The sequence below is a fragment of the Natrix helvetica genome, assembly GCF_964273705.1.
Source record: "Natrix helvetica genome assembly, chromosome: Z".
NCBI lineage: Eukaryota > Metazoa > Chordata > Lepidosauria > Squamata > Natricidae > Natrix > Natrix helvetica.
The window spans coordinates 138,395,905-138,419,935 of NC_138554.1; the positions used below are offsets into that span (position 1 = coordinate 138,395,905).

General features: G+C 46.8%; 1 protein-coding gene across 1 annotated transcript; it reads right to left on the reverse strand.

Annotated features, from left to right (window-relative positions):
* Nucleotides 1-333: 333 nt before the first annotated feature.
* HHATL (hedgehog acyltransferase like) lies at nucleotides 334-19,939 on the reverse strand. Its single transcript, XM_081969914.1, has 12 exons — nucleotides 19,790-19,939; nucleotides 17,339-17,485; nucleotides 16,906-16,973; nucleotides 15,331-15,444; nucleotides 11,935-12,129; nucleotides 10,006-10,215; nucleotides 8,897-9,068; nucleotides 4,440-4,584; nucleotides 3,442-3,477; nucleotides 3,083-3,284; nucleotides 1,858-1,999; nucleotides 334-592 (listed from the first exon to the last, which is right to left on the reverse strand). The coding sequence occupies exons 2-12, from the start codon at nucleotides 17,442-17,444 to the stop codon at nucleotides 471-473; spliced, it is 1,512 nt and encodes a 503-aa protein (XP_081826040.1). The 5' UTR covers nucleotides 17,445-17,485; nucleotides 19,790-19,939; the 3' UTR covers nucleotides 334-470.
* Nucleotides 19,940-24,031: the final 4,092 nt, after the last annotated feature.

Genomic DNA, 24,031 nt, shown 5'->3' on the forward strand with positions numbered 1-24,031 from the left:
TGAAAGAAGAATGAAGGAAGGAGAAAGAATGGATGGATGAAAAGGAAAGGGAGAGAAAGAGGGAAGAAAAAGGAAGGAAGGAAAAAGAATGAATGGATGAAAAGAAAGAAAGAGAGGAAGAAGGAAGGAAGAAAAGGAGGACACAGAGAGGAGGGGAAGAATATGGATGGAGGAAGTGAAAGAAGGAAGAAGGAAGTAGAAAGAATGAATGGATGAAAAGGAAAGAGGGAGAGAAAAAGGGAAGAAAAAGGAAGGAAGGAAAAAGAAAGAATGGATGAAAAGAAAGAAAGAGAGGGAGAGGGAGAAGGAAGAAAGGAAAAAAAATTCCCAATGTTTGCATAAATAAATTCTTTATTTTGGAAAACTGAGCAATGCAGGAGAGCTTCGTGGCTCTTCTGCAGCTTTGAGGCACCCGGGTTAAACAAAGCTCAGATGCCCTGGAGTTGCATCTGTGGTTTTGCCTTCCTCCATTATTCTGCCTTTTCCTTGTCTTTCTCCTCCTCTCTGATAGCCAGGATCCGCTCCCTTTCTTTGATCAGTTGCACACCGCAGTATGTGATGAACCAGATGGAGAAGGTGCTAAGAGGAAAACCTGAAATGGGAGAGAAAGAGGGACAAAGAGGTCGAGGGAAGGAAGGGAAAGAGAGAGAGAGAGAGGGAGAGAGAAAGTGGGAGAGGGAGAGGGAGGGAGAGAAGGAGGGAGGGAGAGAGGTGGGGGGAGAGAGAAGGGAAACAAGGAGAGGGAGGGAGAGAAGCAGGGAGAGAAAAAGAAGGAAAGGGGGGGAGAAGAAGAGACGAAGTTGGGAAGAGGAGGATGAAGGGAGAAAGAGGGAGAGAAAGGAAGGAGGGAGAGAAGGGGAGGAGAGAGGGAGGAGACAAAAGAGAGTGGAGGGAGAGGGGGAGGGAGGAAGACAAAGGCAGAAAGGAAAAGAGGGAGGAGGAGTGAGAATGGAAGGAGGGAGAGAAGGGGAGAAAGAAAGGAAAAGAGGGAGGAGGAGTGAGAACGGAGGGAGGGAGAGAAGGGGAGAGAGAAAGGGAAAGAGGGAGGGAGGGGGAGAAGGAGAAAGGAAGGGGAGAGGGAGGGAGGGAAGGAGAGAGATAGACGGATAGAGCGTGCATGCATGCGAGGGACGGAGGGAGGGAGGAAGAGGGGGGAAGGGGAAAAAAGGGACAGAGGGAGAGAAAGGGAGGAGACCATCAACATGGAGTTAGTTGGGCTGAGTTGTCATAATTCTTGAACAACACTAAGCTGGACGTAAGACGAATGTTATTCATACCACACTGGAGAAGATCAAACCCCATTTGCAAGAATTTCCACTGGGAAGTTTGAAAGGGAGCTCGGGTTCAATGAGAGAAGGGATGTTTCGAATAAAAAACCGCATCCCCAAACTTCTGAGGAAACTTCAGGAGATGTGCGGCAGTTAATCAGAAGTTTAGCAGACCCTCTTCTCCTGGATCAGGAGATGAGTCCTTTTCCGCTCTGAACATAGAGATGTCCTCAAAAAGTTGGCCTAGCCTTAAGATGCAGGCCCCTAGTCATTCCTAGATGTCACATGTCAATTTCATCAGTGTCAAATTGACAGGTAGAGACTGAAATTGGCAGCTGGAGAGTGAAATTGGCAGCTGGAGAGTGAAATTGACAGGTAGGGAGGGAAATTGACAGGTGGGGAGTGAAATTGACAGAGCGTGAAACTGATAGCTGAAGAGTGAAATTGATAGGCGGACAGTGAAATTGACAGCTGAAAAGTGCAATTGATAGATAGAAAGTGAAATTGACTAAACAGATAGAGAAATTGACACAAGAGATAGCGAAACTGATTACATTAGCACTTCCGAGCCAAAAAAAGACTACTGTACCAGTTAGGAAGATCCTCTTGGCAAAAAGAAGGGCAAACTCCAGACTATTCAGGGCAAGGATGTTGTAGAAAACAATTGCCCAGAAATTAGCTGCCCCAAAGATGCTTCTGATTCTCCGAGAAGTTGCCTCAGACATATTGGCCTGCCAAGTCGAAGGGACATCAGTGAGACAAGGAGGACGCAAATATTTCTTACCTCGTTTTCCTGCCCAAATTTAGTGCTGGTGTGCAGCATGTGGAAATAAGACCCACTCAAAATATAGATCCTCCTAGACTTACAACCACAATTGACCCCAACATTTCCGTTGGCAAACGAGACAGATGTTAAGTGAGTTTTGTCCGGTTTTATAACTTTTCTTGCCATGGATGTTAAGTGAATCTGGCTTCCTCATTGACTATACTTATCAGAAGGTCACCAAAAAATGATCACATGACCTCAGGACGCTGCAATTGCCATAAATACCGACCAGTTGCCAAGCAACTAAATTTTGATCCCATGATCGTGGGAATGCTGCAACCATCCAAATTGTGATAAACAGTCATAAGTCACTTTTTTTGTGCTGTGTAACTGAACAGTCATCAAATGCAAGTTGTAAGTGGAGAACTACCTGTAAATGTAACTCACTAGAATATCTATGAAACAGGAACATGGATATCTAGAAGCCAGGGCCCATTTGTTCATGAGTAGCTATCTACATCAGGGGTTTTGCCACCTGTGGCTCTGGAGCCACGTGTGGCTCTTCCATCCCTCTGCTGTGGCTCCCTTTTGCCGGTTGCCTCCACAATTGGTAGGGCTTATGGTTAGAACAGGTAGAGGAAAAAGGATGCTTAAGGGTATAGGATATTTATCTTTTGTATCTGTTTTAATGAGATCCCTGTACACTGCCCCGAGTCCCTTTGGGGAGAGGGGGCAGTCTATAAATCCTGAAAAATAAATAAATAAATAATGCTGCGCTAGGAGGAGACTCTATGATGGGGAAACAGGACTTCCGGTCAGCTCCAGAATTGAACCGGGACTTTTGGTTAGGACCTTTGTGGCTCTTTGAGTGTTTAAGATTGCTGACACCTTCTCTACACCATGGTCTAAAATAATTAGCTTCTTGAAAATATTGGGAAAGAAGAGGTCACAATTCTGGCAGCTAGCATGGACATTTCTTGTAATAGTTGACTTCTGGTTTGGAAGATCCTGCAAAGTAAACACTACGTGCGAAGGATTTGCTCCGTACCTCTTTCTCTGCAAACAGCCTCAGCTGGAAGAACTGTTGCACCCACAACTCAAAATTGAGGCCGAAGCAGTTGCAAACGGACCATATGTAGACAATTTCGCAAGGCCCCAGCCAGAGGGTGGTGATGAGAAACGTGGAGATGGTGGCCATGAGCTCCTTGAAGATGTTGTCGTGATCCTTCCCAATGTAATCGTAGACGTATCTGGAAATCAACACAACAGGTGAGGTTCAGGAGACTGGCTGGTGGGTCTGTTCTCCTGTCAGTGAAGGATCCATCCCATGCTTGTTGCGGGACCACAACATTTGTGGTCCCGTATTTGTGAAGCACCAAATATGAATTGCAACCCAAAGCTACTTACTTGCACAGCCAATCGTTAATCCCTCTGTCAAAGTGCCTGGAAACAGATGCAAACAATTTTAAAAAATCTTAGTTTATTAATTGTCCTTATTGTGTGACATAAATTCACCCATCTATGTGGCCGGTTTCCCAATTACTACTTTTGAGCCAGGTACCAAATCATCTATACCTATTCATCATTTGGTTTTTTTCCCCCTAAACAGGTATATAAACCCTTAGACTTCTACACCACAATGCAGAATCAGCATATTTGCCCCCAACAATCTGGGTCCTCATTTTACCCACCTTGGAAGGATGGAAGGCTGAGTCAACCTGGAGCCGGTCAGGATTGAATTCTTCCTTCCTTCCTTCCTTTCCTCCCTCCCTCCCACTCTCCCACTCTCCCTCCCTCCCTTCTTCCTTCCTTCCTTTCTCCTTCTTTTCTTCCTTCCCTCTCCCTCCCTTCCTTCCTTCCCTCCCTCCCTTCTTCCCTCCCTCCTTCCTTCATTCCTTTCTTCCTTCCCTCTCCCTCCCTCCCTTCTTCCCTCCCCCTTTCTTCCTTCCTTCCTTCCTTCCTTCCTTCCTTCCTTCCTTCCTTCCTTCCTTCCTTCCTTCCTTCCCAATAGCACTTAGACTTATATACCACTTAATAGTGCTTTACAACCCTCTCTAAGCAGTTACGCAGTCAGCATATGATCTCCCCAACAATCTGGGCCCTCATTTTACCAACCTTGGAAGGCTGGAAGGCTGAGCCAACCTTGGGCCTGGTGATAATCGAACTGCCAAATTGCAGGCAGCCGGCAGTCAGAAGAAGTAGATTTTTACTTTTGGGGGGGCTAGATAACTCAATCAATAGGGGGGGGGGCAAAACGTTGTACCAGCCTGTCTTGTATTTGGTCCCAAAAGTTGTATGCTGCCTCTCCGTTGCTACCCCAGCAATTCTCCCTGGTGGGGCCCTCCCTTCCTGCAGGCCAGCCAGGAAGGGAATCTTTGCTCACACCGCGATCTGCAGCAACTCACGTTTCTGCAAAGACATAGAGCATCGTGATGCACTTGGGGGGCTTTGGTGGATCCAGGTGATCCAACCTGGCTATGGTGTTGATGACCCCAAACATCACGGCAGCCTTCACCCAATCGTACACCAAGTTGGAGTAGGCCAGGCCAGCTGCGGAGCAGAAGGGGAGGAGGAGAAAGAGAAGGACAGAAGAAGAGTGAGATTTTTCTTAACAGATTAACAGAGTTGGGAGGGACCTTGTAGGGCATCTAGTCCAACCCCCCACACCAACCCCGCCCAGCAGACCCTATACCATTTCTGACAGAGGCCAGTACATGGAGCTGCTACAACTTCTGAAGGCAACTTCTGTTCCATGGGTTGATTGCTCTCACTGTCAGAAAATTTCTCTTTATTTCTAAATTGAATCTCTCCTTGGTCAGCTTCCATCCACTATTCCTTGTCTGGCCTGCAGGTGCCTTGGAGAATAGCTTGACTCCCTCTTCTTTGTGGCAGCCCCTGAGATATTGGAAGACTGCTATCATGTCTCCCCTAGTCCTTCTTTTCATTAAACTAGACATACCCAGTTCCTGCAACCGTTCTTCATATGTTTTAGCCTCCAGTCCCCTAATCCTCTTTCTTGCTCTTCTCTGCACTCTTTCTAGACTCTCCACATCTTTTCTACATCGTGGTGATCAAAACTGAATGTCGTATTCCAAGTGTGGCCTTACCAAGGGATTGTAAAGTGGTATTAACCCTTCACGTGATCTTGATTCTATCCCTCTGTTGATGCAGCCTAGAACTGTGTTGGCTTTTTTGGCAGCTTCTGCACACGGCTGGCTCCTATTGAAATGGTTGTCCACTAGGACTCCAAGATCCCTTCTCACAGTTACTGCCACTAAGCCTGTGATTCTGGGAAGTGTAATGTGCAGTTCAGCCATCTATCAGCCCTACGTAGTAGACCAGACTAGGAAATAAGACTCCACAGGAAGACTAGACTAAGTCAGGGAGGGTGGCTGCTGTCATTACTGCTGGCTTGCTTCGTGCGTGTGCCCACCAAGCAATGCTTGCACATGTGCAATTGCCTATGAATTGTCCTGCACATGTGCAGAACATTATAAAACGACTAAAAAACATGCCGGCAACAGCATGTGTGACTGGGGAACCAGTTCGGGGGCGTGGCCAGCCTGCTGTCCCTACCGATTCAGTAACCCAGTCTCAATATCCACTACCAATTTCACCCGAACTGGTACCAACCAGTGACGTGCAGTGAGGTTTATGGCTGGTGAGGCTGGTGACGTCATCAGGAAGGCGGGGAATGGGACCACGTGTGCTGGAGGCTGAGGCTGCCTCAGCCTCCAGCACACGTGATCCCATTCCCCGCCTTCCTTAGCGTGCTCCGCCAGCTCGCGCTCCGCGATCCCCAACAGCAGCTGCTTTTCAGTGCTTTTCTGTGCGTCTGGCGTTTAGGATCCGTCTATCTACCTAAACACCAGATGCACAGAAAAGCACTGAAAAGCACTTCGCCTCCAAGCCACTTCGTCTTGTTGACGTCACTGCAGCTGCTGGGCGTGGCCGGACCTCCAGAGCGGCGCTGAGGCGGTCCAGGCGGACGAAAGAGCGAGCGAGCAATGGAGGATCAGGCAGCCTGATCCTCGGTCGCTCGCCCGCCAGACTGCCTCGGCGTCACTCTGGCTACCTCCATCCATCCGCGCCCCGCAGCTGCGGTGACGTCATCAAGATGAAGTCCAGCAGAGGCAGAAATGTTGTTGGCGCTCCCCGACTGACAAAGCCACAAAAGGGACTGGGGAATGATGAGAACCTTCCTGCCTCTGCTAGACTTCGTGCACTCCTCGCGACTGCAATATACGTCCAGAAGCGGCTTTTGTGGCTAATAGGGTTTGGGCTTCCAGCCCAACAGCCCCTGCCACATCTGGACGTCTATTGCAGTCACGAGGAGCGCACAAAGTACAGCGGAAGCAGGAAGGTTATTGGCGCTTCCCAGAACCCTCCTGCCTCCGCCGGTTGCCCAGCTGGCACCGCCCCACGCGCGCACCTCCTCCTCCTCCTCCTTCCTCTTCCTCTTCATTCCCCAAAGGCTCTTCTCCTTACCGGAGCTTAGTGGGAGCCGTGTAAAAGAGATGGGAGGAAATATATATTATTATTATATATATTATTTCATGATGAGAGGTGAGGCTCTGCTTCCCCTGCCTCCCCTGACCGCACGTCCCTGGTATCAACCCTCCTCTGAACTAAGTCCTTGACTTATGACAATTGGGACTGGAACACCCACCACCAAGTGAGGCAGACATCAAAGGAGTTTTTGCCAGAGTCATTGTGTGAATCATCACAGTCATTAAGCAAGTCTGGTTCTTCCCGTTGACTTGGCTAGTCGAAAGCCAGCTGGGAAGATCGCAAATGGTGATCATGGGACACAGCAACTGTTGCAAGCTCGCAAATGTTGATCTCATGACTGCCGGGATGCTGCAACGGTCATAAGTGCGAGGACTGGTCCCAAGGAACTTTTTACACTGCCATCATAAATTTGAACAGTTGCTAAATGAGGGCTGTAAGTTGAGAAGTATCTGAAGGGGAAAACCAACCTAGGTGTCTTCTAAATATATCTATCTCTCTGGCCAGTTTCTGAACGTTTGATTCAAGAGACTCTCCCTGACTCTCTATGCTGTGGGTGGAAATATCCACTGGGTTCAGTTCCAAGCCAGGAAAAGAAGCACCAGAGACAAAATGGATCCTGGAGGCTGATTGGAAAGAAGGTTTAATGATGAAGCAGAGCCACAAAGCATCTGTCATTCTGGGTAGCTGACCACATGGAGTTGAGAGTGTGGGGTTTTTATACCACCTCTTGAGCTTTGCACTTGAGCTTCCTGTTCCTGTGCAAGAACATGTATTCTATTGGTTGTTGTCAGACTCCCATGGAGCCACGTAAAAATTCTAGGAGTTTGTCTGAGCTAAGTTTGGTTGAAGTTTGGTCTGCTAGTGCAATGAAGGGACTTGTTGGGGAATTCCTATTGTGGCTGAGGGCTAATCCTACCTTTGTTCAGAACTGACTGCAGGGATTTTGCTTATGAATAAAGCTATCTATCTCTTTATCTCTTAATCTGCTGAGAGCTATTAAGAAAGGGGGAGCTGTTAAGAGTGAGTCTACTCCCTGCCTCAAAAAAACCCCCATGTTTCTCCATCTCTCATTCAGGGAAATATAATAGTCTGCCTTTTTCATATTACTTAAAATATTTCATTCTTCTAGGAGAGGAATGGGTGCTAACTTTCTACAATGCTGTCAGGCCTAGGTTGTACAGGAAGTCCTCGACTTACAACCAGAATTGAGCCCAAAATTTTTGTTGCTAAGCAAGACAGTTGTTAAGTGAATTTGCCTCATTTTATGACCTTTCTTGCCATAGTTGTTAACTGAATCACTGCAGTGATTAAGTAAGTAACATGGTTGTTAAGTGAATCTGGCTTCCCCATCGACTTTGCTTGTCTGAAGGTTGCAAAAGGGGATCACGTCTCTCTCTCTCTCTCTCTCTCTCACACACACACACACACACACACACACACACACACACACACACACACACACCGGGACACTGCAACCATCATAAATACGAGTCAGTTGCCAAGCATCTGAATTTTGATCACATGACCACAGGTATACTACAATGGTCCTAAGTGTGAAAAATGGTCATGTCACTTTTTTCAGTACTGTTGTAACTTCAAATAGTCACTAAACAAACTATTGTAAATTGGGGACTATCTGTAATGATTTTATTGCCAATTATTGGTCATCTAGATTTTTGTGGTCAAAATTTGGTACGTCATGGGTAGTATTCACTGGAGTTTGCCATTCAGTCCAAGAGAATCAGAAGTTAGCCCTGGATGTGTTGAGGTGGTGGGAATGCTTGAGTTTTCTCCAAACCATTAATGGGACAATCTATCATCAGAAGATCAGGAGATGTTTCCACACTCATGTCAGGCAGATAAGGCAGACTAGCTATCAGTTGAATGTAATTTTAGAGGGGCATTTGTTCTACATAGAATTGAAGCCCATGTTTCTCAGCCAAAGATTTAATTATGTCAACAACCAACAATTATTCAGCGTCAAAGTCAGGAAACATAGGGCAAAGGAGCTTCTGAAGCACTGGAAAAATGGGAAGAATTTTAAACTTCCATAGATATAATGAACATTGCATCTTTTCATTCACAGAAGGCAAATGACAGGGTAGTGTGGTTTCAATCAAATTTCCAATACAATTTTTAACTAGCTCCATCCAGTGTTCCCCACCCTTTTAAAGACATGTGGACTTCAACTCCCAGAATTCTCAAACCAGTGTGCATACTATTGAATTTGAATTTATTAGATTTGTTAGCCGCTCCCTCTCCACGAAGGGACTCGGGGCGGCGTACAATAAATAAAAAGCACATATTATACAATTAAACAGTATAATTAAAAAATTAATACTATATTTACCCAGTGCCCAGTCAGAGAGACGGTTCACAAACTTCAGGTCTGAAGGAATGGTCAGGATGTAGAAGAAGTGGAAGAAAATATCCACAGCGACAATGGCCATGAGATGGACAACAGCATGGACGATGATGTGCCACATCTCGCGATCTTTACGCTGCAGCTGGCTGTTGTGTACCTGTTACCGAGGACAAAGGAAATAAAAGCAGTTCCCAAAACATCTGGCTGTGTAGAATGCAGAATGGGAAAAGGGAGGGAGGAGAAAACGATGATGGAAAGGAAGAAGGAAACAAGAGAGGGAGGGAAAGTTGGGAGGGGACATGGATGGATGGATGGATGGAAGGAAGGAAGGAAGGAAGGAAGGAAGGAAGGAAGGAAGGAAGGATAGATGGAAAGGGGTTGCCACAAAGAAGAGGGAGTGCAACTATTCTCCAAGGCACCTGAGGGTAGAACAAGAAGCAATGGGTGGAAACTAATCTAGGAGAGAAGCAACCTAGAACTGAGGAGAAACTTCCTGACAGTGAGAACAATTAATCAGTGGAACAGTTTGCCTCCAGAAGTTGTGAATGTCCCAACACTGGAAGTCTTTAAGAAGATGTTGGATAGCCATTTGTCTGAAGTGGTGTAGGATTTCCTGCCTAGGCAGGGGGGTTGGACTAGAAGACCTCCTAGGTCCCTTCCAACTCTGCATTGTATTGTATTGAAATGTATTGAAAGGTATTGGGAAGGAGGGAAGATAGATGGACGGGAGGGAGGGAGGGAGTGAAGAAAGAGGGAGGGAGGGAAAGGATTCACATTAGCATTTTCCTCCCTCACTCCCTTACTTCCTTACTTCCTGTCTACCTTCCTTTACAATGGCGTGGTATTCCGTGTATTCATTGGTCAGATTTACAGCTCACCAAGCAGAAATGGTCAGGGCCTACACACATAATAGTGAATCTAGGACACACTTGTCAAACCATGTTTGGGGTGATGTAGCAGGAAAGTCTAACTAGACTCTTTCTAAATTTTTGACATCAAAAGGTTCACCATTAGTAACTTACACATTGCGTCCACCTCCTCCTTTCCTTCTGTTTCTTGATTGGCTAAAGAATGGCATGGTGGGTCATGCTTACCTGGACATGAAATTGGTCAAAAGTCATGATGGGTCCGAAGAAGAAGAAAGGGAGGTAGAAATTGTATTTCAGCAGGGCGAAGATGGAATAATTTCCCTCTTTCCTCTCACAGTTCTCCAGGGCAAAACTCATGCAGCGCATGATACTGAATCCCGTGCCCCCATAAAAGAGAATATCTTGGAGATCAAAGGTTCCTGGGACAAAGCCATTCTGGACCAAAGAAAAGTTATCACACATGGACGAAAGAAAAGAGAACTTTGCAAAAAACAACAACAACCCCAAACTGAGCCAAACCATATACCTGAAGTTATTCTCCTACCTTTTCCTTCCTTCCTTCCTCTTCCTTCCTTCCTTCCTTCTATCCATCTATCTTACCTCCCTCCCACCCTTTCCCCCTCCCTCTCTCCCTTTCTCATCCCTCCCTTCGCCTTCCTTCCTTCCTCCTTCCCTTCCTTCCCTTTCCTTCTTCTCCTTCTTCCTTCCCTCCCCTCCCCTCCCTTCCCACCCAATTTCTCCTTGATCCTCAAGCAATCACATCCCTCCAGTTGTTTCTGAAGTCTGGGATTCCCCCTCAGACCAGTACAACTAAGCCAGATGTTTCTAGAGATTGTTCTTGGAGTTAATGGATGAATGAAATTCTAAAGAATCCACAGAGAACTGGAGAGTGGGAGGGTCCATGGCAGGTCATTTTAAGGATTATTTTCCTATCTAGTGTATTAAAATGTCCCAATTTATATCTCAAGCCCTGGAATAAGAGGCAATACTTTTCATTCAACCCTTCATTCAATCATTCCATCCTTGTAGGGGATAAATTGTCTGCTAAGTCTACTGCTCTTTAATGGATTTTTCATAGTTCCATCAGTACAATGAAGATGTAGCTGTAGAGTCCTTGCTGCCCCCTAAGCTTGATTTGTTGCAGACATTTCATGACCCAGCTAGGTTACATCATCAGTGTGAGAAAGTGTGGGGTTTTCTCTCTCTCTCTCTTTTTTTTTTTACAGTTGCTTGCCCTGGCAGTATTGGTGAGTGTACAGGATTTGTATTTCCATTGGTAGTTTCGTGATTAGGGTGTTGTTTTCTGCTTGATTGTTTGTCTGGGGTTAATCCATGCTTATCTGGATTTTTTTCTGTGAAGTCCTCGGTGTTATCCAGAGGTAGTATTTAGCTGGTTCTCTCTGGTTTAGGCAAACCGGTAGTGGTGGTTGCAGGATGCATGATTGATTGCAAATAGTTTATTACCCAAATAGGGAGCATTAGCATCACAACTCACAACCCTGTAAATCCCTACTCCTTCTAGCATTGATATTGTTCCCTAGTTGATTCATGAAACGTCTGCAAGAAAACCGTCAAGCTCAGGCAGCACCAATCTCCCTACAATTCTCCTCCTCCTCCTCCTCCTCCTCCTCCTCCTCCTCCTCCTCCTCCTCCTCCTCCTCCTCCTCCTCCTCCTCCTCCTCCTCCTCCTCCTCCTCCTCTCTGCAGACCCAACTCCCTTCTAGCAAAGACAACGTTACCAGGTTTAGTAATGAAGCATCTGCCTGCACAGACCCAAGCTCAGAGAGCACCAAAGACTCTACAGAAAGAGAAACCCAGATAAACGTGGATTAATCCCAGACAAACAAGCAGAAAGCAGTACTCTAGTCAAGGAATTACTAAGGAGAAAGCCACATCCCATCCACATTGGAGGGCAGGCAGGCTCCTGTATATAAACTGGGGGCAAATTCCACACAACAATAATACTGATGACATTACCTAGTTGGACAATTAAACATCTTCAAGAAAACTATGAAGGTCCAAGAACACCAAGGACCCCCAACCCCCGTTCATTCCTGAGCTACATATATCCGCTTCTATGGAAATATTTCTTTCTTAACTGTATTAACCAAGTTTGTAGCAAGCCGGGAACAACACCAGGAAGACAAAACTCACCTGCCAGGAGTTGAAGGGTTCGAACTTGAACGATGCCAGGCTGCAGAGGCCGGCGATGAAACACAGCCATTTCTGTTTAGCCAGGCCCACGGTGTAGAGCACCAAGCAATGGGAGAGGATGACCATCAGGTAGCTGCTTCCCATGGTTCCCAGCACAGTCAGGATGCCGTAAATCATGTACATGACCGACCTGTGCTGCGAGGAAATGAACGAAGAGACCATTGGTCCACCTGGTCTCCTGAATTCTCCTCTCTAGCCAGACGCTCTGCGCCTGAACCAGGTTTCCCCTTCATGGAAATCCATGGAAGGTCTTGCACTACAGGTAGCCCTCGACTTACGACTGCCCATTTAGCAACTGCTTCACATGACAACAGCATTGGAAAAAGTGAAATTATGTACAGTCCTCCTTGCACATACGACCACCCGCAACAGCCTATCAGTCACATGATCAAAATTTACATGCTTGGCAACTGGCATGTACAGGAAGTCCTCAACTTACAAGAGTTCATTTAGTCCCTGATGGCGAACCTATGGCAAACCTATGACGAAGCCATATCGTCTGGCACACGTGGCGTTATCCGTTCCTCTTCCAGGTTTCTGGCACATATGCGCATGGGATGATCAGCTGGCCTTTGTGTGCATGGCAATGCCAGAAACTGGAAGAGGTGCTCCTCCGTTTTCCGGCGTGAGTATGAGTGATCAGCATGTGCAGCTGCATGGCAGTAACCGGAAGACTTCCTGATTGGTGTGCATGCACATGTCAAAAACTGGAAGTTCATTTCCCAGCTTGCGCATGGCCCCTGGGCAGCTCCTCTCCCTGGTCATGGTACGGATGAGCACACACAAAGTGTTCTCTTTTTGGCACTTGGTGCCGCGCATGTGTGCGCACACTCTCTTTCCAAAAAGGTTCGACATCACTGATCTAGTCAGTGGTAGGATTTTAAAAGTTTTACTACCAGTTCTGTGGGTGTGGCTTGGTGGGCGTGGCAGGAGAAGGTTACTGCAAAATCCCCATTCCCTCCCCATCCCACTATCCTGCTTTCCAGCTCCGTTCTCCTGTTCAGGGCAACAAAAGAACATCAGCTGGGAGGCAACAGGGGCGGGGCCAGCCTGTTTGCCGGTTCTCCCAACTACTCAAAGTTTCTGCTACTGGTTCTCCAGAACCTGTCAGAACCGGCTGAATTCCACCTCTGCATCTAGTGACCATTCAAGTTACAGTGGCAGTGAAAAAAGTGGCAGGAGCATTTTTTTCACACTTGCGACTGTTGCAATATCTTCATGGTCACATGATTGGAATTCAAACACTTGGCCACTGACTCATGTTTACGACGGTTGCCCTTGTCCCAGGGTCACGTGACCCCCTTTTATGTCCTTCTGACAAGCAAAGTCAGTGGGGAAGCCAGATTCATTTAACAACCATGTCACTAACTTAACAACTGCAGTGATTCGCTTAGCAACTGTGGGAAGAAACGTAGGAACATGAGACAAAACAAGTCCCACTTAGCAACAAAAATCTTGGGCTCAGTTGTGGTCGTAAGTCAAGGATTACCTATATTTACAACGGTTGCAGCATCCTAGGGGGTCATGTGATCAACATTTGTGATGCTTCCAGTTCGCTTCCCACAAACACAGTCAAATGGGGGAAACCACATGGGTCATGTAACAACTGCCTTGTTTGGCAAAGAAAGTTTGTTCTGATTTGTTGTCATAAGTCAAGGAGTACCATACTTCTGTTCCCACCACCACCACCATTTTAAAACTCTCCTCCCATCACTTCCAGTCCTGCATCGTAAAGTTCCTTCCAAAAAAAGACAGCCTGGAAGCCTGAACAATGCAAAATATATATTAGTTTGTACAGTGCAATGATGGCAAACCTTGTTCGGCAGCTGCACAAAGGTCAGCTAATCATCGTGTGTGCATGCATGACAGACAGACACCCAGAAGAGGAACGGGTGTGCCAGGCGACTTGACTCTGCGTGCCACTTCAGGCAGGCACGCCATAGGTTCACCATCATGGGTATAGTGTATACAAATTCCTTGTGTGTCTAACCACACTTGGCCAAATAAAGTTATCTGTTCTGTTCTACTCTACTCTACTTTATTCTATTGTTCTGTTCTGTTCTGTTCTGTCCTGTCCTGTCCTGTCCTCTTCTCTTCTCTTCTATTCCATTCCATTAATTCTATTCTATTCTATTCTATTCTATTCTATTCTATTCTATTCTATTCTATTCTATTCTATTCTATTCTTTTCCATTCCATTCTATTCCATTCCACTCCATTAATTCTATTCTATTCTATTCTATTCTATTCTATTCTATTCCATTCCATTCCATTCCATTCTATTCCATTCCATTCCGCTCCATTCCATTCCACTCCGTTAATTCTATTCTATTCTATTCTATTCCATTCCATTCCATTCCATTAATTCTATTCTATTCTATTCCATTCCACTCCATTAATTCTATTCTATTCTATTCCATTCCACTCCACTCCATTAATTCTATTCTACTCTATTCTATTCCATTCCATTCCATTAATTCTATTCTATTCCATTCCATTTTGCTCCATTCCATTCCATTCCACTCCATTAATTCTATTCTATCCCATTAATTCCATTCCATTAATTCCATTCTATTCCATTCCATTCCATTTCATTAATTCTATTCTATTCCATTCCATTCTGCTCCATTCCATTCCATTCCACTCCACTAATTCTATTCTATTCCATTAATTCCATTCCATTCCATTAATCCATTCCATTCCATTCCACTCCATTAATTCCATTCCATTCTATTCTATTCTATTCTATTCTATTCTATTCTATTCTATTCCATTCCATTCCATTCTTATTCCTATATTCTACTCTACTCTACTCTAATTCTAATTCTATTCATTTTGTTTTATTCTATTTTGTTCTATTCAATATTCAGTATATTCTCTCCTCTCCTTTCCCTTCCTCATCCATTCCATTCCATGTCATTGTTTGAAGTCACAACGACACTGAAAAAAGTGACTTATGACAGTTGCAGCGTCCCTGTGGTCACGTAATCAAAATTTAGATGCTTGGCAATGGACTCATATTTATGACGGTTGCGGAGTCCCGGGAACACGTGATTTTGTGACCTTCTGACAATGGGGAAGACAGGTCCACTTTTTGCTAACTTAACAACTGCAGTGACTTTTACTCAGCAACATTAGCAGGAAAGGTGGTGAAACAGGTCAAAATTCACTGAACGTCTCGTTTAGCAAGATAAATGTTGGGCTCAGTTAAGGTCCTTAAGTCGAGGACTGCCAGTAATGGAATCCCTCATGTTGGTTGTGAATGTTGTGTAGTTCCAAGAATAACCACCAGGTGGCAGGCACTGTGGGAAGGCCAGGGGTGGAGCATGGACCTACCTGAGAGGCTATCAGGGAGCAAAACTTTGCAAAGAGGACGTGGCCCGAGAGAGCGAAGAGGATGAAGTTCCTGAAGGATCCGAACCACATGGCCCACTCAAAGTCGGCCAAATCCTGGAAAAGAGAAGCAGAGATAGCTGGTCTCCCTGGACACGTAGTTGCCACTGTTAGTTTGAGTGACTGGCTGGTGCACCATGGGCTTTCTTTACGGAGCAAATCCAGAGGTTCTCTGGGGCTGTTTGAACTTTAAATAAAAAGAGGGAGGGAGAAGGAAGGAGAGAAGGAGGGAGGGAGGAAAGAAGGAAGGAGGGAGGGAGGGAGGAAGGAGGGAGGGAGGGACGCATTGGGGAGAGAGGAAGGAAGGGAGGAGGGAGGGAGGAAGAAATGATGGAGGGAAGGAGGAAGGAAGGAAAAGAGGGAGGGAGGAGGAAGGAGAGAAGGAGGGAGGGAGGAAAGAAGGAAGGAGGAAAGAGGGAGGAAGAGAGGGACGCATTGGGGAGAGAGGGAGGAAGGGAGGGAGGAGGGAGGGAGGGAGAAATGATGGAGGGAAGGAGGAAGGAAGGAAAAGAGGGAAGGAGGAGGAAGGAGAGAAGGAGGGAGGGAGGAAAGAAGGAAGGAGGGAGGGAGGGACGCATTGGGGAGAGAGGGAGGAAGGGAGGGAGGAGGGAGGGAGGGAGAAATGATGGAGGGAAGGAGGAAGGAAGGAAAAGAGGGAAGGAGGAGGAAGGAGAGAAGGAGGGAGGGAGGAAAGAAGGAAGGAGGGAGGGAGGAAGAAAGGAGGGAGGGACGCATTGGGGAGAGAGGGAGGGAGGAGGAAGGAAGGAAAAGAGGGAGGGAGGAGGAAGGAAGGAAAAGAGGGAGGGAGGAGGAAGGAGAGAAGGAGGGAGGGAGGAAAGAAGGAAGGAGGAAAGAGGGAGGAAGAGAGGGATGCATTGGGGAGAGGGAGGGAGGGAGGATGGAAGGAGGGGGAGGAAGGGAGGAAGGAAAAGAGGGAGGGAGGAAAGAGGAAGGTAGAGGATGCATTGGGGAGAGGGAGGGAGGGAGGATGGAAGGAGGGGGAGGAAGGGAGGAAGGAAAAGAGGGAGGGAGGAAAGAGGAAGGTAGAGGATGCATTGGGGAGAGGGAGGGAGGGAGGATGGAAGGAGGGGGAGGAAGGGAGGAAGGAAAAGAGGGAGGGAGGAAAGAGGAAGGTAGAGGATGCATTGGGGAGAGAGGGAGGAAGGAAGGAAAAGAGGGAAGAAGGAGGGAGAAGAGAAGGAGGGAAGGAGAGACGGATGCATTGGGGAGAAGGAGGGAGAGAGGAAGAAAGGAGGAGGGAGAGAGGAAGGAAGGAAAGAAAAGAGGGATGGAGGAGGAAGAATAAAATACAAAAGAAAAGGAGGGAGGGATCAAGAGAAGGAAAGGAAGGAGGGGGGAAAGAGGGGGAAGGAAGGAAGGAAGAGGAAAAAAGAATAAAGAACAAGGGGAAAGGAAAGAGGGATCAAGATCAAGAGAAGGAAGGAAGGAAGGAAGGAAGGAAGGAAGGAAAATAAACAATTCTCATCCTCATCGTCCTACCTGAACTCCTGCACTTACCATTTTCCTGCCAAAATAATGCCATCCTGGTTTTATGTTTTCTCGGAAGGCCTTCCGATTCATGCTGTCTGAAAAAAGAAAAAAAGGGGAGAGAGAAAGAATAAGAGAAGAAGGGTCACCACGAGTTCCAGTCCCGTCTTAGATGGGGTGACTGACTTTGGGCCAATTCCCCTCCCTCAGGCCAGCCCACCTCGCAGGGTGGTTGTTGTGGATAAAATAGAAAGAGGAGAGCGTGTTGGATACATTTGCAACCTTGAGTTACTTGTAAAAATTATGCAGGCAGAATAAACAAACAAACAAATAGCCAAGTAACTGGGTAAGTGAAAGAATGCATGAATAAATGAATAATAAGGCATTAGATTGGAAAGAGAGTTGATTCAGGGGCCCAATGCAAATTCCTCCCCCAACCCATGAATGATTTTGCAAGGATTACCTTGGGAGCTCTCAAAGATCTCCATCCCACTGTAAGCGATGGCACAGGACACGATCAGGGCATAAAGGCCCAACTCATAGGTGGGCAATGCCGCCTTAATCCCCATCTTGGACAGAAGCACTTGAAGGACCAATGCCGAGGGTCTTCCTGTGAAGGAGAGAGGGAGGGAGAGGGAGGGAGGGAGAGGGAGGGAAGAAGAGGGAGGGAAGGAGGGGGGAGAGAGAGGGTGGGAGAGGGGGAGGGAGAGGGAGGGAGGGAGAAAGGGAGGAGGAGGGGGAGTGAGGGAGAGAAAGGGAAGAGGAGGTGGGAGAGAGGGAAGGAGGGAGGGAAAGGGAGGGGGAGGGAGGAGAGAGGGGGAGGGAGAAAGGGAGACATGGAGAGAGCGAGGGAGAGAAAGGGAGGGGAAGGGAGAGAAAGAGAGAGGGAGGGGAGGGGAGAGAGGGAGGGAGAGAGGGAGAGAAAGGCAGAGGGAGGGGGGAGGAGAGAGGGGGAGGGGAAGGGAGGGAGAAAGGGAGCGGAGGGGGGGAGTGGGAGGGAGAAGGAGGGAGAAAGGAAGAGGGGGGAGAGGGAAGGAGAGAGGGGGGGGAAGGAGGGTGAGAGAGAGAGAGGGAGGGAGGGAGAAGAGGTGAGAAACTGAAGAAAGAAAAAGATGGTAATTGAATCACTGAATTCTGGAATCAGAGGGGACCCTCGAGGACATCTAAACCACTCCCCTGCTCAGTGCAGAAGGCCAATTCAATTTGAAATTAGATGACTCCATTTGGTGCGTGAAAACATCCAAGGAAGGAAATGGCACCATTGCCCTGGGGTACCTTGGTGCTGTTTGAACTTGGTTGTTTTCTTGCAGACAAACTAGGTAACGTCATCAGTGCCAGAAAGGAGGAGGAGGAAGACTGTCCTGGGTGCTCTGTGAGCTTGGTGGTTTTCTCACAGATGTTTCCCAACCCAACTAGGTAACATCATCAGTGCTAGAAGGGAGAGGGGTTTCGTCTCTTCATGTACTAATGGTTTGCCCTGTCAGTCCTGGTGGGTTCTTTGATTAGGCTGTTGTTTACTATCAGCTTACACAAAAACTAAGACTAAGCCCCATTCCCTTCTAGCAGTGATGAGGTTATCTAGTTGGGTAATAAAACATCTGCTAAGAAAAACCAAGGTCAGAGAGCACCATGGATCCCCGGTTGAATCCTGAGCTAGAAATAATCTCTTCTAGTCCCAGATGAGACCCTGGAGGTTGGGGCAAAGCACCCAACTCTCTGATGCCTAAGGTGAGACTAACACTCCTTATTGGTCCAAAGTCACACAGCCATCTTCCATACCTAAAGTGGGACTAGAATTCCCTGTCTCCTGGCAATTGGCCCAAAGTCACCCAGTCAGCTTCCATGCCTCAGGACGAGACTAGACTAGACTAACTCAGGATCTTTGAAATCCTGCTCCCTGAAATACCTCACTTAACCCCCCGCCACATTCCCACCCCAGAAATGCCTCCAAAATTATTCTGGACCTCCGAGAGAGGATTTCAAGCCCAAAGCTGCCAGAAACGCTTTGAAATAATTGCTTGTCCCCGTTTTTGTATCTGAGTGCTTTGGTTTCCACTCCTGGACTAATAAATAGGGGCCTTTGAAGAGCAGCCCAAAGGAAAGAATTGTCTCTTTGTTCTTCAGTGTGTGTGTGTGTGTGTTTGTTTGTTTGTTTGTTTGTGTGTGTGTGTGTGATTTCCCCCAACCCCTCCATTCAATTCCCTTCTTCCTTTTGCAGAAGGTTAACTGTTTTCAGTCCAAATGAGCCATGAAGACGCAAACTTCGTAAGGCAACAAGCGCAGCCTACGTGTCTTATTATAGCTTCACAACCGCCTTATCTTCAGCCTGCTGTGGTGCGACAACGTGATAGCAAAAAAAATGGGTGGTGTTTCTTTCCAGCTTGATTCTTGCAGAGACACCGGCCGGAGAAATTTCTCCGCAAGGAAAGAAACACGCCAAAAATATTTTTTGGCAAAAGTTCTTTCTTGTACTTCTCTCTCGGACGGTGCATTGCATCAGGATTTTTGCTGCATTGCTGGGTCTCTTCAGCATCACACAACAAATGCAGAACATACCTCTGCTTTAACAACCTAGAGGGTTTTAATTGTTTAAAAAGGAACCATTTTTAAAATAAAAAACCTGGAGTTTTTAAAAAAGAGGTTGTTGTTGTTTTTAGAAAAAAGAATTGTACAATGTTTATCTGAAATTGTATACCTGAGCAGGAGGTTGGACTAGAAGACCTCTAAAGTCTCTCCCAACTCTGTTATTCTGTTCTTTCTCCCTTTGCTATAAATTGCAACCTGCTCACTACTTTCAGCAACCCCCCCTCCTTAAAATTCTCAGGGGGGGGGGCTGCCCATTTAAGCCCTCCCTGGCCAGCAAACTGTTCCCAATAAAGCATGTATTGCACCAACAATCCCCATGTTCACTGACCTTGAGAAAGTTGCAACCTAAGGAATCAGGTGGTGGATGGATGGGCAGAGTTGGGGTATAGAGGGGAGCAGGCTTTCAAGCTGAAGTTTAGGGAGCCATGGACATCCTGCACGAAGGTCCGAAGAGGAGCTGCTGGACGGCTGAAGTTCCCTAGTGGGAATGAGACCGGAGGGTGGAAGGTATCTAGCTGGAGATATTTTTATTTTTGGGAAGAACTGCAGAAGGGAGGGCTGGTCCTGTAGCTGTCCGTCAGAGTAGCAGCTGAGGACAACCGAGAATAGGAGCCCTCTTGCCAAAAGTTAGCCCGGGGAGGGGAAAAGGAGATGGAGGATCTTGACAGGAGATCACCAGCAGATCGCTTCCATCACGACGACGTGGCAGTTTCTGGCGGCTGTTTCTGGGTCAGTTGGATTAAGTGGCTGGCGAGATACCTGAGATGGTCACTTTGCTTGGGGAGGAAGGGTCAGTCCGGAACATGGAACCGGGCTCCTTGGCACAAAGAGCAGAACGTGCGATGGGGAAGAGCATGCCTTCTTCACACAATTACGCTCCAAAGATTGCTGAAGCTCAGCCTGGGGTTTCTACAGAGGGATCTCTTGGGGTAGGATCTGCTGTGGCCCCTTAAGAGAACCAGACTATTCCTGGAGACGTTTCAATAATGTCAATGGAAGGACATCCAGCAATGGAGCAGGACCCACCACTATCTGAACAGAATAACAGAGCTGGAAGGGACCTTGGAGGCCTTCTAGTCCAGCCCCCTGGTCAAGCAGGAGACCCTACACCCAGGATGGTAAACCAATGGGACGCGGGTCAGAGGGAGCATACAGAGCCCTCTCTGTGGGTATTAGCAGCATCGCCAGCTGCTCTTCTCGTTTCTGGTGCACATGGTTTTCAGCTGGTATTCGCCAGTCCCAGAAAACAGGCCAAAAATGACCAGACTGTTTTTAGGCTGTTTTCAAGCAGTTTTTTGGGGGTGAAAACAGCTGAAAAACAGCCTGAAAATGCCCCAAAACCAGGCACATGCTCGCCAGCCAGCCATTCTTCAGGTTTCTGGTGCTCCTGCATGTTTATGCATGCATATGCACACATGTTTTGGTTTGTACGCTCGGTCAGTGGTGGGTTACAGCTGGTATGGCCCAGTACGGGCATACCGGTGCCTGCTGGGAGCACCAGGTACCATTCCAGTACATTGCTCCGGAGGGCCCAGCCGGCCGCCATCCTTACCTGTATTTGACCCAACCAGGGCATTTGCCATAGTGGGGAACTGCGTGAATATTATATCGTGTGGTGTATGCCTCATCCTTTTAGCCTCTTGCTCTACTAGAAGGCTGTCTTGGCTGCTGACCATGAAGAATGGCAGAAGGTCACTTTCAAGGACATGGAAAAGTGAGACCCTGTCTAGAGGAGAGCAGTCAAGATGTTAAGGGCTTTCAGCAGAAACTTATAGGAGGAGGAGTTTGAAATATTGAGTATCTTTAACACTGGTGAGATTCAATTTTTTTTTACTGCCGGCTCTGTGGGCGTGGCTCTGTGGGCGTGGCAGGGGAAGGATACTGCAAAATCCGCATTCCCTTCCCACCCCACCAACCTGCTTTCCAGCTCCGTTCTCCTCTTCAGGATCAACTGGGAGCCTGGGAGGCAGAAGGGGCGGGGCCAGCCTATTTGCCGGTTCTCCCAATTACTCAAAATTTCCGCTACCAGTTCTCCAGAACCGGTCAGAACCGGCTGAATACCACCTCTCATCTTTAACCTGGAGAAGACAACAAGCAGGAAATAGGAAAGTTGTCTTCAATGGTTTGAAGGCCTGTTACGTAGATGAAGTTTGGTGTCGTCCCAGAAGCCCAGGCAAAAGACAACAGGTTGACATGAGAAAGATTAAAACCTTGATTGGGAAGGTTTTGCTGATGGCAAGATTCAATCATGAAATTGGCTGTGTTTATCTGCTGGAAGGGTGAAACCAAAGCTTGAAGGCTATCTACAAAGGATGTTGTAGGCCCACATTCCTGCACTATAGGATTGGACTGGATGATCTCTGAAGCCCCATGATTCTAGAACCATGATGGTGAACCTATGGCACGTAGCACCTCTCTATGGGCATGCAAGCTGTTGCCCCAGTTCAGCTTTGCTGCGCATGTGTGCACGCCTGCTGAATTTCACCCCTGGTCTCTGCCGCGCATGTACGGGGGGCTGTATGTGTGGGGCCACTTTAAGCATGAAAGTCAACTATGTAAGCTTGAGCCAATCACCTGAATCCAGTGAGTTCTAGTCCTACCTAAAGATTGAAAACTATCTGGGTGACTTTGGATCAATCACCAGGAGAAAGAGAGTTCTAGTCCTGCCTAAAGCTTGTTGGGGGAGCTAATCACTGGGAGATAGTGAGTTCTAGTTTTGCTTTAGGCATGAAAGCCATCTGGGTGACTTTGGGCCAATCACCAGGAGATGATGAGTTCTAGTCCTGCCTAAGGAATGAAAGCTCGTTGGGTGACTTTGAGCTAATCACTGGGAGATAGTGAGTTCTAGTCCTGCTTTAGGCATGAAAGCCATCTCGGTGACTTTGGGCCAATCACCAGGTGACAGTGAGTTCTAGTTCCACTTAGACTTGAAAACTATCTAGGTGACTTTAGAACAGCTCCTCTCCCACAGGTCCCACCTACCTTACTGGATAGTTGTTGTGGAGAAAATAGGAGGAGGAAGGACCATTAGGTATGTTTGCCACCTTGAGTTATTTGTAAAAACAATAATAAAGGTGAGAGTCAAACAGGTAAATGAATAAACACATGAATGGAAAGCATCCCTTTGCATTTAATGCAACACCGCGCAGTTCATAAATAAATAAAGTCACTCTAAAGTTAGTGATGCAGAAGCATTATCAAAATTCATTTCTGTGGATGAGATCTGTGTTGGCACTCTTATGAAACCATAATCTTCTGGGGTTTATTTACTTTATTTTAGTTTGTCTCAGGACACCCATTTTGCAATTATTTATGAAATCAAATCTTCCGCTCTTTGGGGTTAACGAAAGGACATCTTTAGGAACGCGATGGCTCAGTGGCTAAGACGCTGAACTTGTCGATCAGAAAGGTTGGCAGTTCCACAGTTCGAATCCTTAGCGCCGTGTAATAGAGTGAGCTCCCATTACTTGTCCCAGCTTCTGCCAACCTAGCCGTTTGAAAGCACGCAAGTAGAAAAATAGGGACCACCTTTGGTGGGAAGGTAACAGCGTTCCGTGAACCTTCGGCATTGAGTCATGCCGGCCACATGACCACGGAGACATTTTCGGACAGCGCTGGCTCTTCGGCTTAGAAACGGAGTTGAGCACCGCCCCCTAAAGCAGGGAATGACTAGCACATATGTGAGAGGGGCTTTACTTTTACCTTAAAAAACACCTTTACTTAATAAACTCTGAGGATTTCCAAGCGACCCAGTGCATAATTTCCTGTCTGTTTTTTGGAAAGAAAGAAAGAAAGAAAGAAAGAGAGAGAGAGAGAGAGAGAGAGAGAGAGAGAGAGAGAGAGAGAAAGAGAAAGAAAGAAAGAAAGAAAGAAAGAAAGAAAGAAAGAAAGAAAGAAAGAAAGAAAGAAAGAATTAATTAATTCAGGGATTGGGGTGCCTAAGGAAAAACAGGCAGGTGGAGTGGAGACCACACAGAAATCCTGCAGAAGAATCTGGCAACGTTTCCAGCAGTAAAATGGTTCTATGGCTCAGAAATTCCCATTTCTTTCTAGTTTGAGAAAAAAATGCATGCTGGGCTAGATTAAATTTAGTACGGTGGGAGGCTAAACTAAGAATTCTCAACACCAAGTTGATGATTTCTGGATTTTAACTCCCAGAATCCCCCAGCCTTGGCAATGTTTTAGTATATTTTATTTAGTTTGTCAAGTATGTATGAGAAATCAGTAAATGTCGACAGGTGGACGATGAATGGCCCCTCCCAGAGGGAATAAAAGAGGAGCGAAAGAGGAGGGGAGTTTGCAGGAGACAGTTTGTGACTCTCTGAGACTCCTTGAAAATTTTTGCAGAGATTGGCCTGGCAGCTCTCCAAACCAGATAAGGTCTGTGACTGTAAATCTTCCCTTGAAAGACTTTGCTTGATGTGAATGGGAGGAATTCACAGGAAATTAATAAAAAGGGTTTTTTGTTGGCACCAGGAGTTGCTTCAGGCTCTTGGGAAGCCTCGGTCAAAACAGCCAGCTGACTTTCTTTCTTTCTTTCTTTCTTTCTTTCTTTCTTTCTTTTATAAAG

Excerpts from the sequence above, each read along its gene's own strand:
- HHATL (XM_081969914.1), bottom strand. The coding sequence starts at position 17,444 with ATGGGGATTAAGGCGGCATTGCCCACCTATGAGTTGGGCCTTTATGCC. Across the intron at positions 3,478-4,439 it reads CTCTATGTCTTTGCAGAAAC|GCACTTTGACAGAGGGATTA; the intron begins GTGAGTTGCTGC and ends ATCTGTTTCCAG. Across the intron at positions 2,000-3,082 it reads GGCTGTTTGCAGAGAAAGAG|GCCAATATGTCTGAGGCAAC; the intron begins GTACGGAGCAAA and ends TCGACTTGGCAG.